The sequence below is a fragment of the Pectinophora gossypiella genome, chromosome 25, assembly GCF_024362695.1.
Source record: "Pectinophora gossypiella chromosome 25, ilPecGoss1.1, whole genome shotgun sequence".
Lineage (NCBI taxonomy): Eukaryota > Metazoa > Arthropoda > Insecta > Lepidoptera > Gelechiidae > Pectinophora > Pectinophora gossypiella.
The window spans coordinates 6,652,953-6,668,233 of NC_065428.1; the positions used below are offsets into that span (position 1 = coordinate 6,652,953).

At 37.6% G+C, this 15,281-nt stretch overlaps 1 protein-coding gene across 8 annotated transcripts in view; it reads right to left on the minus strand.

The window, feature by feature from the left end:
* The window catches only part of LOC126378028 (E3 ubiquitin-protein ligase RBBP6-like), a 16,092-nt gene extending 880 nt beyond the window's left edge, over positions 1-15,212 (minus strand). For 2 of the 8 annotated variants that reach the window (XM_050026094.1, XM_050026093.1), the window contains exons 1-8: positions 15,054-15,210; positions 14,893-14,971; positions 14,590-14,773; positions 12,840-13,018; positions 12,417-12,521; positions 1,756-1,845; positions 854-1,553; positions 244-467 (exon numbers count right to left, since the gene is read on the minus strand). In XM_050026094.1, the coding sequence (XP_049882051.1) occupies positions 244-467; positions 854-1,553; positions 1,756-1,845; positions 12,417-12,521; positions 12,840-13,018; positions 14,590-14,773; positions 14,893-14,931 (1,521 nt within the window). In that variant the 5' untranslated portion in view covers positions 14,932-14,971; positions 15,054-15,210. Of the gene's footprint in view, positions 1-243; positions 468-853; positions 1,554-1,755; positions 1,846-2,729; positions 3,099-3,233; positions 3,464-3,926; positions 5,214-6,089; positions 6,172-6,736; positions 6,817-7,081; positions 7,331-7,705; positions 8,499-8,725; positions 8,979-9,206; positions 10,590-11,141; positions 11,258-12,416; positions 12,522-12,839; positions 13,019-14,589; positions 14,774-14,820; positions 14,972-15,053 lie in introns of those variants that run through there. The other 6 variants (XM_050026091.1, XM_050026090.1, XM_050026092.1 and 3 more) reach the window with 6 other exon arrangements.
* Between the last annotated feature and the right edge of the window lie 69 nt (positions 15,213-15,281).

Sequence of the window (15,281 nt, forward strand, 5' to 3'; positions counted from 1 at the left end):
TATGCTAAATAGCTTTTAACTGGTTTGAGTAATTTTAGGCTCACCATGGGCTAGACAGTTCGCGCGCTCACACTTACTGCTCAGCGACTTACAACCATCTAAGACCTATAGAAGATGAGGTCGGCACCTGATACAAATTGGTGCAGGGCGGTGTTCTATATACGTAGTATTATTCTTCATTCAATGCTCAATGCAAACCATATAGTTAAATAAAATTATGACAAAGGCATCCGTAATATTTACCTCAGTATTAACATCGTCCCATCCGTGTTCGCCTTTGATCCAATCTTCGTCATTCTTATCATGTATAGCTAAAGCAACTTCACTGGAATCTAAGGATGCAGCATATTCCACTTTCTTATCCAAGGATTGGTCTCCATCAGTTTCCCCATCTCTGGAGTTTTCTAGTTCCTGCTTCACCCACCCAGGATGCTCTTCTTTGATCTCTATCTTCACGGTAACGGCATCTGTTGAAACAACCTAAAATTAGTCACTGCGGCATCAGGTCAGGGGTTAAAAGGCAAAATTATATTTCGAAGAGACGGTTAAAAGGAGACTGCCTCGAAAGTGTATCGTCAAATTGATGTATTTGAAAATTCCGCGTCGAAATTGCCTTTACAAAATAGTGTTTAGTTTTCCGTATTTTTTTTTGTTTACCCGCCATATTTTTGGCTTTAGATTGTCATCCATAGAATATGAGCATAATTATAATATAACTGATATTTTAAACTACTAATTTACTACATACGAGATTTGTACTCCTGTGAATGTTAGCAGATGCAACGGATGTGCGTAATAAATAACTGGTTGTTCCCCAAATATCTGTCATAATGAACCCTGTACTTTCATGTACCTGATGTTTGTTTTTCTTTTAATCCATTATTTTCTTGATCCTTATCTTCTTTTCCTGTAGTACAACTTTCTTTTGCGTCTTCTGTTACAGTATTTTTCGCAGGCAAATGACAAGCGCGGAGGTCCTTCAAAAGTCTCTTGATAAGTTCTTCGTCCCTTGGTTCTGGAAATTTTTCTCTGTAGAGTGCCGCAATCTTAGGTCCAGATATAATAGGTTTGCCTTCCAAGGCTACGGCAAGCCTCTTTCTGATCGTTGACCTCACGAGTTTATCGAGGAGAAAGAGTTCCTCTTTGGTTCCAAGTTTCTCCATGATTTCCTTCATTTCACCAAGTAAAATTTTGCATGGTAGAGCAAATAGCGGCAGTTTTGCAGTCTCGTTGTTTGTGTGCCGAGGTGGAGGGCGCCTGGGTCGCGGCGGACTGGCCCTTTGGGGTCTGTACCCAGGCCGTACCGGTCGTTCCATACGCTCGGGGCGTTCTCGACGTTCCAATCGTTGCGGGCGTTCCAATCGTTGCGGGCGTTCCAATCGTTGCGGGCGTTCCAAACGTTGCGGGCGTTCCAAACGTTGCGGGCGCTCCAAATGTTGCGCGCGTTCCAAACGTTGCGGGCGCTCCAAACGTTCTGGGCGTAACGGCCTATAACGCCTGTCCCGAGTATCTTCCAATAACTTTAATTCTTTTATGGCACTGTGGCCAAACTCCTGTGAAACCGAATGTATGTAAAATATGAAACTTTTCTTCATTTTCTTCCTGTGAGATTTGGGATTTTATCAGTTGTATCCATTTTTAAAGCAGTTTTATAACTTGAAGAGAATCATGTTTGAGAAAGTGTAGAGACATATTGTTGTGTAACAGGACAGTGAATATTCGAATATTTAGAGGGAATTATTAAGACATGCATACCTTAACAAGCTCCAACTTCTTCCTTTCAAGTAGGAGTCTTCTTTCCTCTTCTATGATTAATCTCTGTTTCCTGAGCAACTCAATTTCCAACTGAAATACAGTTACATAAATATATAATTTTTAGATACCTCTACCACCAAACCATATAAGAAATATATTTTTGAAACTTCTATTGGTTCTATGAGGAATTTTCCAGCTTACGCTCCCCAAAAAAACATTTTACATGATAATTACAAATTTTCTTATTGCTCGAGTACATAATTATACAAAAATACAATGTAATGGCAGAAGCATAAATAAAAATAATTGTTGCTACCTATATTGATTCTTTTTATTTCGATCTGAATAATAATGGGTAGTATATAGTAATAATGGGAAGATGTCTTGTACCTGTGAACATCATTTGTACCCAAAAACAAAGATAAAAAATGCATATGTCTGTTATCCATGAAATTAGAAGGTTATTTATTTAAACGAAGGAAAATCTTTACAGCACCATGTATATTGTTTTTGAGGAAAGTAACCTGGAAAGTCTCTCATAATTCTTTTGATGTGAGTTTTCGTAGATTTACTTTGATGGCCTGTGATGGTTAATGTATGTAATCTACAATAGTCATTTTGTTGCTGTAATTCATGCTTTCTAGGTTTAGTGTACCATAAGAATGGAAATCCACTGGAACACTTTTGATGTAAGAAGACAAACTAGAACCTTATAAATTCTGGTAGGTATAATTCTGAGTAGTGAATGCCAATGAAAATTTACAAACTTCAAAAGTTTTTGTTACAAATCAAGGACCGTAACTAAAAGAGATCTTTTCCAGGCAATGTTACTGGGAGATGCCAACATGTTGGAGACATTCTCGGGATGATCAGCAGCAAACTGTCTTTTGTTTCAGTAGGCTAGGAAAATGCTGTGTGTGTATCAAGAAATGGTGCAAGTTTAGCCAAATATGAATATTGTGACAGCTACTTACATTGACGTTAGAGGACTCGTGGCCAACAGGACTTCGTAAATGTTCCCGTGAGTAACCAGGCCTCTCATCAAACCTGTTATATTCCCTCTCTCTTGATCTGTACTCGTACGGGCTAGGAGACCTTTTGCGAGTGTAAGCCCTTTCATCATTCACGCGAGCCGATAATGGATACTTAGCGTCTCCAGATTTAAACACAAACCCATCCAAACACCTTGCAGCCCTATAAGCGTGGTCGCGGGCATGAAACTCGATTGTAGTATATTTTAAACCAGTACCCCGTATATCCGCCATTTCTTTGATCCAAAACGTATATATTTCTTCGTTTTTAAAGAGGTGTTTCAATATATACACCAACTGGTTAAGCACTATCTGTGAATTTGAGGTTATGTTTTTATTATTGATCGTCGTAAGGTAAAGTATAAAAAATTCACAAGTCTACAAATATAATAAAAATGCACATTATTTATAAACAAATTAAGAGTAAATAAAAGATAAAATCCTTACATCGTCAGGTAAACCCGTCAAAGTTATGGTATGCATTATTTGAAGTATTCCTAGATTAAAAACACAAACCGAAGTAATTAAAATTGTTGTAACATTCTTACGCCACTTGTACTATATTTTTACGAGTTAATTATTTTACTTTAGAAATCCTTCCATCCATATACTCCATAAAAATAAACTTCGCGCAGCGCAAGTACATCATCAGAGACATCAGATCAATATTTTTTTGGAAAGGCTTTAACGGCTCTGGCCTAGCAGCTTTTTAAGCCTGTCATTCAATACAGGGTTGGCAAGACTGGATTTTTCAATTTTTTATAATTTTTTTTTCTTGAAGCAAGAAACTGCAAAGATCTTTGTGACTTCCATGCAAAGACCATGACTCTTGTGCTTGTACTTGTATTGTGCAAAATCACAGAGCATAACTTTCTGTTTGTTCGGTCATCGTTTTCTTATACCATGGTTTTTTGTCTCATTATTACAAATGTTAAGGATAATCTTTTATCTTATTTTAACCGTATTTTTATGTATCGTTTTGGACCTGCTTATTGTGGGAGTTACCATCAAATTCACATTTGACGCTAACTCCCAGTGTTACGGTGAGAAAGAAATAAATATGAAGGTAGTAAGAAATATGAAGATTTCGTGTTTGGATTATTGAATGTTGAGGAGGGTAGTAAAATAAAACTGAATAGGTATCCTATATTATGGTTTTATTTAATGATAAGCCCCTTTAGGGTCGAACCACATCAGTCTGTCAACATGCTATAGCGTGCTTACGGTGCATACGCGCGCGAACACTTTTTGTTCAACAATCACATCTTTGTACTTGCAATAAGGATTAATACTACGGTGTTGGACCACAATTGATCAAAGCATTTATTGGCGCAATGCATGCTTTTACAAAATTCTATAAATAGCACCTATACGAAATATTTTACAACTAATATTACCGTTCACTCTAAATTCATCTACAAGAGATGTATCAAAAATAGGACGGTCTCTAAAAAACATTTTCGAGTCTTGTCGCCATTTCATTTGTCGCTATGGCGTTGCACCAGCTCTACTAACTTCTTACACAATATATTTTTTACCTTATGTAATATGGAATAATCTAGTGAAATGCATTTGAGGACCAGCCCAGCAGCCCTTTTACATTATATACTTATACAGCAAAATTTTAGATCATTATAACTACATGGTCTTAAGGCCCAAAGCTATTGAGTCTGGTAATATGCGAAGGCCATTCAATATAATACATTTAGGATATGGTTATAGTCTTGGTGATCAGAGCTATGAAGTTTTCAATGCTTTCTATACATTCGTCTGTGTCCGCACTCTCTACTTTCACAGATTCAGACTCATTGTCTGTGTTTTTATCATCATTAGCTTTTCCATTTTCTTGATTATTCGAAGGTTCTGCGGATTTCTGTTGGTTTTCATCTGACAACTCAGATTTAACGGTATGTTCATCTTCTGCTTCTAAAACATTAGCGCTGCGGATATGACTTCCATCTACCGTTTTAATGTAATTCGTGTTGTTACTAGGAACCAAACTTAGGGATTTATCAGCTAGTCTGGATGTGTTTTTCTCATAAACCGGTTCAAGTTTTACTTGGTCATTAAGGTTTGAATAACCTTGTATAACTTCATCAAAGTATAGAAGACTTTCTACTTTGATCTCCGTAGAATCAACATTGGTCACTAAAACGTTTGTTTTTGGTTCTGTTACGTTTGTACTTTTACAATTATTAGTATCTTTGGTACGTTCGACATGACTCGTTTCGTTTTTTTTAATACCACCCTGTATATTGTCAATTCTTATATTATTTTCTCTTAAAGCTAACTTTTTATTCTGAATTTTGTCATTGGTTATTATTTTCTTTGATTTGTTATTATAATTTCCGCTATGTTTTACATTAGTAGCAGTTTTGCTCTTGAAGGAGTTATCTGTGTCCAATGAGGATTTTTCATGGTCTTTACCTAGAATAACAGTATCGCTTTCAATATTATGCCTTAGAGTGTGAAAGTTATTCAATAACTATTTTACAGTTTACTTGACATGCATTACAACAAGTAGTGGAAGATACATGCGCAATACTAAGTACTATTATTGAATGTAACAAAGAAAAGAAAAATAGAAACAATCATTCTCAAGCTAAGCATTAAATGACGCATACTCCAAACCCCTTTAACGACACATTACAGCAAATACGTCGCATTTTTAACCTGTTGTACTTGATACTGTTTACTTTTTAAATTCATTATTTCATGTTAATGTGCACTCCATTGTGAGTTTTTGCGGGGTCTTGTGTCGTTAAATTTTGGTGCTGTTTCCGGCAGACAACTAACTTAATCTCAATTTAGTTTGTCCAAAACTAGCTTCAACTCTGTCTTGCACTCGTCGCAAGTGAAGGATGCCACTATTTTTAAACCTGGCATATTAAAATAAAATTGAGTTCGGTCTGCCGGAATCGGCACCATTGTCTACAACTACTTATAAATGCAACATACAATAAACTAGAGATTTGATAATACTGGTTTAATCGACTAAATAATGGTTTATTAAAATATTATATTACATTTGATGCTTTATAAAAAGTTTATGATTTAGCTAAATAGATCCCATAATAACTGATGCCAGAGTAATAACAGTCTCTACTGGATACAACTTTCTGTAATACTTCTTAAAATCACTGAAAGTATTATATTTGAAATGTAACAAATTCACGACTCGTTTTTCTATAACACTTTTTGATGTGTCTATGAATTTACGTCTGACTTCGTTAGTTTCGTCTACGATAAAGTTACGCAAAATTTTGTACTCTTCTGCAAAAATTGCGGTAGAAAAATAATTACGTTTGGACAGTTCTACATTTCTGCTCGCTCCGACATCCTCAATTTTAATTTTAACGGTTTTATCCCCATCCTCCATATTTTGCTGGAAGAGAAGATATTTAAATTAAGAACAGTGTACTTTGCTGCCACTTCAGAGAACACACTCGTAAGAAAAAATCAACATCTCATCATAAAGGCATACATGAACCTATCGTTTATGTACTTCGGCTGAGGGGAACGCGTGCGGTTGAAAACTCTCGCCTACAATTTCTCTGAGGATTCCAAAATCTTACTAATGTTACTATTATGTAACAGTGCGATTCACGTTACTAAAATTAAAAAAATAACAATTCGCAAAAGGTTTTCCCGATTCAACGTCTATAACTAGATGCTCGCAAATTAAGAGAGTGTAAGGCTGCGTTTCCGTTGACGTGGAGCTGGGCGGAGAGGAGCGGAGATGTGCAGGCATCGACCAATCACCGCGAGGGAGAGAGTGTCTTCGCTTTTCGCTCTCTCGAACGCTGTGATTGGTCAAATCCGCACATCTCCGCTCTTCTCCGCCCATCTCCGCGTCCGTGGAAAGGTGGAAACCCGGCCTAAAGGAAAAATAAATACGGCTAACAAAAGAGCAGAAAACTTGAAAAGTAAAAGATCAAAAACATGCTTACGTCGGTTTGCTCGTTTAAACACTGCCCCTTCAAAGGTATGGTATTCTCAGTGTTCAACGGAACTGTATTCTCACGTTCATCTATGGAAAACAACAAAAATGTACCGTTTAATCGAATTTAAATCTTAAGTAACTGATAGAACTATGGAAACGCGGCGCGCGATAAAGAAAGAAACAAGGCGCATTGCTGTTTAACGGTACAAGTTTTTAGGCAGCAAACAGTTCATCTACCAGTATATATATATGATTGAAGCATTAGAGCATATAAATTTACCAACATTATCGAAGATCTGAATCGAAAGGATTTTTCGACCAAGGTACATTTTGAGATAGAGCTTTAACAAACCTTCACTGTCCGAGATCTCAATAACGTCACATTTGTTCTCCAAAAACACCACATCATCGTCTGTTTTGTTCTGCAGAATGTTATCTACATTATCTTCTACCAATTCAGTAGTATTACTCTTCTGACATTCTATCATTTCCGTCGTTGAAACATCATTTACTCCATTCACGTTTTCTTTCCCTAAATCCTTTAGATACTCGATTATTTGTTTCAAACCTGAACCTATTTTTGGTGGTTTAGGAATTGGTGCTAGAAATGAAATAGATTCAGTAAAATATTTGTAAACTTAATCTGGTGTCACAACACAGAGCGATAAGAAAGGAAACTTCTCTTCAGCGCTTTAGCACTGAACTAAAAACGGCCCGGTACTTGTCATTTCTTAGTGTTCCATGTGCTCGATGCTTTCCCCGAACGCTTGCTTTCCATCAAAGTATTATTCCTTATTCTACGCTTCCGCTTATGTTGTGTGCAATAAATATTTGTATTTTCGATCTCCGAACTAAGTTAAACAGTTCAGATAAAATAGAATCATCAACACAGAACTTAAAATTGAAGCATCGTCTGTCGTAAACATTGTAATAGAAAGGAACTAACTACTAGCTAGGTAATAAAAATGAAATGTACCTTTCGGTTTTGTTGATTTCTGTTCCTTTAAGCGGATAAGCAAGTTGTTATACATGCCACTTTCTATATCTTTCAACGTATGGGCAATGAATTCCTTGTCTTGTGCTAAAGAATATTGACTTCTATATAACTTGCAAATTGCTTGTGAAGATATGTATACATTTACGTCTTTCATTATTTCTTTGAGCCGGTCCCTTAGTTTCAACTTAACCACATATATTAAATTTTTCTTTATATTTTCATCAATATTTTTTGTACATTCTTTCATTTGTTTAAGCAGTTTTATGATTGGCATAACAAATTTTGGACTAGTATGCACTTTTTTATCGAATGGTTTATTCTGGTATTGATTTGCCTCTTTTACAATATTAACCGGAGCGGAATTTACTTTGTTTACTATGTCGGGCGCTTCATCTTCTGAATTGGAACAAATGTCTATAATTTCACTTATGTTGTTTACGTTTTCTTTTTTGATAGTAGTCGTATTTTCTTCAATACTTTCTTTTTTAATAGTAACACTGTTAGAAGTTTCCGTTTCGTTTTGGGTTTGATCATCGCAGTCTATTTTTTCAGTCTTAACTTCTTCAGAGTTTTGTTCGTTACGAGATTCGGCTTCATTAATGGTATTATTTTCAGTTTCTTTATCTTCAAAGTTTTCGCTGTTATTATCTTTGGGTGACGCAACATTTGTTTTAGCAGAGTTTGTATTTTTTACGACATTCATAGATATAATTAGGTTGATTCGTTCTACGTCTGGCGACGAATCATTAACATCATTGGACGAATTTGATTTCTATTGAAACATTTATTTGTGTAAGTTAAAAAGGTTTAAAAATGAAATCATCTCAATAGTAATACAACAAACATAGATCTAGACATTTGATTAAATATTTATGTTGAACATACAAGCCCATAAACCAGATCATTTTTTTTAAAACCATTAAAATTCCATACCGTTTCTCAGTAAAAGTTGATGTACAAATTAATCGAATCTGTATCAAAAATATGAAATAAACTTACCTCATCTTCCAAGTCGGCATTTTCAACTACCTCGTCAACTTCTCTCCAAGACTTCGCATCAGCACCATTTAAATGATTATCACCTAATTCTATTATCCTTGCACCAGGTTTACCATCAAATGCTTGTGTCTGGTCATCATATTTATCTGATGGTTCATAGTGGACTTTAGACGTTGAAGGTACATCATAATCAATTCCGTCTCTGTTTACGTACACCACTTCATTGTTAGAGCTGTAAGGACTTTTCAATCTCCTGGAATGTTATAATAATGAATAGTCGACAAAAGACGTAACTGAAGCGGAGTAGAATTCTTGCCTGGTCCAGGGCAAATAGATATTTTTTGACAGTTAAGTGCTTCGATCGACCATGACTGGTTAGGCAAATGGAATAATGTGGAAAGATTTCCGTTCAGCCTTAGTTCTTTTCCAACAAACGTCACATCTTTAACTATAATATCCAAATTATAATAAAAAATCATACCACTGAGCTGGTCTTCCGTTATACTCGCCGTAAATTCTATCCGACGGTGAATAACGAGATCGGTCGAAAGATCTTGTAGGAGAATATCGACCGTATGGAGACGTATCTATAGGGGAGCAGCGTCTTGAAGAACGGAACGTAGATTCGAATTTATAAGCGGAGTAGGGTGAAGGGGATCGGTGTTTTAAATGTGATTTTCTGGGGAGTGTGTCTTCTAGAGATCTACGTGGGGAACAGCTTTTGTAAGTGGATATGCGCTGAGGGGAACTAGGACCTCTAGGAGATCTACGGCGGCTGTAAGGTGATACACTCGCACGCAAAAAACGCCTGAAATTATAATTAGGAGAATAAGGGCGAGGGGACCGGTTGCGTGATGAGGATTTGCGCGGCGGAGTGTAATGACGAACAGATTTATGTAATGGGGATGTTTTCGGAGACTTGCGTCGATCAGGGGATCTTCGTGAAGGCGAATAACGTAGGGGCGACTGACGAGTGGAGATCCGTCTGTAAGGAGGCTTTCGTGAAGGAGATCGGGAGCGAGGAGAGACCCGTCTGTAAGGAGACTTTCGTGGAGGAGATCGGGAGCGAGGCGAGACCCTTCTGTAAGGAGACTTTCGTGGCGGAGATGGGGAGCGAGGCGAGACCCGTCTGTAAGGAGACTTTTGTGGAGGAGATCGGGAGCGAGGAGAGACTCGTCTGTAAGGAGACTTTCGTGGAGGAGATCGGGAGGGAGGAGAGACCCGTCTGTAAGGAGACTTTCGTGGAGGAGACCGGGAGGGAGGAGAGACCCGTCTGTAAAAAGACTTTTGTGGAGGAGACCGGGAGCGAGGAGAGACCCGTCTGTAAGGCGACTTTCGTGGAGGAGACCGGGAGGGAGGAGAGACCCGTCTGTAAGGCGACTTTCGTGGAGATCGGGACGGAGGAAAGACCCGTCTGTAAGGAGACTTTTGTAGAGGAGTTCGGGAGTGAGGAGAGATGCGTCTGTAAGAGGACTTTCGCGATGGAGAGCGAAAAGGTTGCTTGTAAGTGGACTTTTGAGAAGAGTCTTGTCTATAAGGCGACTTTCGCGGAGTTCGCGAGCGAGGAGCCTCGCGGGAAGATTTGTGCAATGGGGAGCGCAGGATACGGGACCTTCTAGGGGACCGTTTTCGAGAAGAATCAGAGGGTGAACTTGACGAAGAAGACTTTCGTTTAGAACAGGATTTGCATCGACAACCCGTTGAGCAGCTTTTACTACAATTTTTGGAAAGAGATCGTCTAGTAGTATCTTTATGAGTTAATTCAGGCGTCTTTGGTTTGGAAATGGGACTAGTCTTTCTTTTTTTCGACTTCTTATTTGAACTAGGTGGACTGGTAGAAGACGTTTTACGTCTTTTCCTTGACCTGTTTAGGAAATAAATTGTATATTTTATCCTTGGAACGAATACTTGAGCTGAATCGGACAGTCAACATAACATAAACTTACGATTATAATTATCACAATTGGGGTAGTCAGATGTATCCATCGCAAGATGAACTAAGTACGCACACCTCACCGAGCTTTCTGTTAGACCAACGTGATAGGTGGTGGTGGTGATGAATAGGACAGTCGGCATTTACGAATAGTGCGCTACGAGTCATGCGCAGATTTGGCAAGCTGCTCATATCTGAGCAGCAGCAGAGTATTACGGCTACGATATTTCTAGGTTTGTATTATTATTTAAGATTTCATTGATTGCTGTTATGTTTTCGTTATTTTTCTTTGAACTTGAGATTTACGTACTTAATTTTTCGCATTTAGACCTTTTAATGGTCCATTATGAATAGGCGAATAGGGTACGTTAACCAGTATACCCCAAAGTTGCCTAGGAGAAATTGCAACCTTAGCAACAGGTCGCCTTATTTGATTGTATTGTTTATGATTTTTTCTATTGGTTAAGAGATTTTGAATTATACCTTGAGCGGCGGCTTTCTCCAGCCTCCCAAAGCGGTTTTCGCTTTGAAGTGGATGATTCTGGAGCTTCGTCAGAGTTCACTTTTATCGCTTTCAATTCTAATTCATCCTTACGTTTCTGTTTACAACGTTAAAAATAATAAATACTATATAAATCAATAGTAACCCTGACTCCAGGATTGATGAGGTTGGTATTCCACCTCACAACCCACACGATAGAAGAAAACATTACATAATATTGGCGCCAATTTCGGCAACCACAAACTAAATTTTAGCCGCTATTTTAAATTTTGAAAAATACAGGGTGTTAGTGACATCGTAACGAAAACTTTGAGGGATGATTCAGGCCATAATTCTGAGTTGATGTCAAGTGGAATTTTCCGTCGCAAAAGTATGGAACGGAAAATAATTTAAATAAGCTCTAAAATATATCATATCCAGCTTACGACATCGTATCAACAGTGACTGCAAGTTGTCTTTGATTACTTGTGGCTCTGCCCACCCCATTAGGGATAACGGGCGTGAGTTTATGTATGTATGTAAGCTCTAAAATTTTCATGACTTCTCCGACAGGAAATTCCACTTGATATCGACTCAGAATCATGGTCTGAATCATCCCCTTCAGTATTCGTTACAGTGTCACTAACACCCATACCTACTTGTATGGCTACTGTATGTACTTGCATGGGGTGTAAGTGACATCGTAACGAATACTGAGAGGGATGATTCAGCTGATTATTCTGAGTTAATATCAAGTGGAATTTTCCATCGCAAAAGTATAGAATTGAAAATAATTTAAAAAAACTAAAAAAATAACATGAATTTTGCGACGGAAAATTCCACTTGATATTAACTCAGAATCGTGGTCTGAATCATCCCTCTGAGTATTCGTTACGATGTCACTAACACCCTGTATAATGTATTATACTATAAAATTATGTATTTTATAGTTGAAGCACACGCCGGCCACTTCATACAAAACACCTCGTTTGACGTTGTTGTACACGAGCATCTGTGTACATGACGTCTGACGCTCATATATGATTGACGAGTGACGACTAAACTATGACCGGGGGGGAGTGATGTTAACCTATCTCAGCCGCTGATGCGGAGCAGAGAGTTGCCGTTCTATGGTTGAAGCTACAAGTCTAAAGTACAAGTCAAGTTGGAGTTCCAGTTAAAATGTTGGTGAGTTGTAAAATCCGTGACCGAGTTTAAAAAAATGCTTTTTTTTTGCTTGGTTTTTTACTTCGGGAAAGAAAATACAATCTGCTTACCTTTTCCAACTCCTTCTTCAACTTTTTTTTGGTTTTTAAAATTTTCCTTTCTTTTTTGAGTTTCTGAAGCTGATCTTGCAGCATTGTAAGTTCCGCCTGAAAAGTCTCAAATAAAAAAATTGTTTCATTTGATTTTGGGTTTGTAATTTACATTAATTTATTTACATATTTGATATTGTTGTGCAGTAAATACAGAAACAAGTTTTACATTAATACAGGCACGTTAAGCCATTTGTCCCGGTTACTACTTACTGATGTATGGAGTTTAACAACTACCCCCCAAAGGCCCCCGACTCATATAACTATGAGTCATGTCAGGGGCCTATGGTGGCTCAATAGTAACCCTGAAACTAGGGTTGCTGAGGTTGGTCGAGCACCTCACAACCCACAGGTTGCCTATGATATAGAAGTAATGATACTTACATCTAGTTCAATATCATGTTTAGGAGAGCCAGTAACATCCTTCTTGCTGCGGGCGAGGGCTCTTTCGTCATTAGGGCTCTCCATCTCTCCAGGTCTCCGATAACACTCCAAACGAGTTTCAGTATTCCTTGTAGCCATAGGATCAATGACGACTCTTGCACTAAGTTTGTAGTGTCTTCCTGCAATATATGGTTGTTAATAACTGCTTATGGTCAATCGACCGATCATACGTTTGGGTACAAAAATGAAAAAATATATACAGGATGTTAGTGACATCGTAACGAAAAAAAAAAAACAACGTGGAACGTCTATTTGATGGTACTAAAACCGATGGTGGGTGTTTTTCTCGTCGCAAATGTTTATTTATGATTTTGAGTTTTTACTGCGCCGCAATGTAAATCGAACAACGCGAAACAGTCGCTAGACCTACCTACGCGCGGCTACGTTACACGTGCGTGATACCTAGGTAGGAGTTTTCGTTCTCTTATATTTAAATTATAAGCTTAGTGGTACAACGTTTAAAAGTTGTTGAGTTTGTTGAAGTAGATGACCTACTGCCACGATTTTTCACGCACGGTAGCTACCTACAAGTTATTAAAATGTACCTAACTGATTAAAACACTACTCTTACCTTAACTTAATTGTTACTCATTCGGTACCTAGGTACCCTAGAACATGTCACGTTACGTAGGTATGCAACATTGCGTCTCCTTCGCGGTAGGTAGGTATCACACGCACTTACAAACACAACACCATGCTCAAATCAAATCAATTTATAAAACATCAACATTCTTCCATACTGTTGCGCAGTAAATAGTCTATGATCCATCATCATAGTCGACAATCGATCACGGCTTTTTTTGACGTGACTTATTGTAGATTTGCCGCAGATGGCATTAACTACTTGGCCGGACAAACGGGGAGCGCTGAAGGCTCTCACCCGGTACAACGTTTAAGACAACAGGACTGAGGGTGCCCAGTTGCGTCAAAGGCCGTCGGCCGCGACGCGACCGAGTCGAGCCGACGACTAGAGTGAGAGAGAAGCATTATATGTATATATTTTCACGCTGCAGGTGATAGAGAAAGAAATAGGTACTTTACTGGTGCGCGTTGCCATTGACCCGTGCGGCTATCACCTGTGCACAGCTGAAGTTGTAGGTAAGTACGTTATTATTTATTGTGGTTGTACATTAATAATTTTTAATAATTAGTCATTTTTATTTATTTATTTTAAATTTGGGTTCTATGCAGCTTAAAATACCTACCTACATACCTACCTTTAAATACCTATGGGTTTGAAAAAAAATAAAAAAATACTAAAATTTTCATGAATTTCGCGACAGGAAATTCCACTTGATATCAACTCAGAATCATGATCTGAATCATCCCTCAATTACACCCTGTATATACGGTTATTATTACAGTAGACTGCAGAACACTTTCCAGGCCATGTTCGTCAAAAAAAATATAGATGCCGCTGTATATTTTTTTGAATATATAATTATTCAAAAATATCATGAAATGGCAGCTCATGACTATATCCCAATGGGGGTAGTCATAGGTACATCCATCGCAATGATGACATGTGTTCCATAAATTTTATGGATAAGAAAATAGGTATAACAATATTAGCTGGTGTGTACAGGGATCAGCACCGTTTCCCATGCATATCTTATTACTTGATAATGTTGCATTAACATACTGTTATTGTTAATGCCACAACTCCTATAGTGTAGAAGATAGAACATACCATCAGTAAAAAAATTGTATCCATTAAGGATTTGTTGTGCAGACATAGCGTCGAAGCCTGATGAAAAGTCTAAAGCCACATTTCTTTTATTGTCCGTCGTCAACCCCTCTCTGGCTTTGAAATTACCAATCTCATCCGTATCAAAAACTTTGTTGAAATAGAATGCCAAATCTACTAAACTCATCTGTAAATGTTTAAATTAATTAATTTAATAAAATAGCTTTTATTCACCAAAGAGTTGAGTGTTGTTGTAGGGTGCCGATGAAATAAATATTGTTGATGTTTTTAAATGCTGGAACTTACATGGTACGGAACTCCGCATAACATAAGGGTTACCACCATTTTGTTTATTGAGCAGATATATAAATGAGGTTGAAATTAACTGAAAGAAAGAAAATTATAAGTTTTAGTTTAGTTAAGTAGGTTCGTACCTTATTAAAATGTCGTTGATAAAACTTACTTACATGCAGTTCTTGAGTAGAACATAAAAATTACGTAATCTTTTCCGTCTTCCTATAATGCAATACAAAATGCAACATAAGCAAAAGTACACATTTTGCATCAACAATAATAATACGCCGGCCGCGCCAGAAAACTATTTGAGAATTCGATATTTGACATAACAAGACTTACTAGCAACAGCAAGCAGTGTTGCCAATGCCCATTTATCAAAATCAAAGACCAAAATCCCT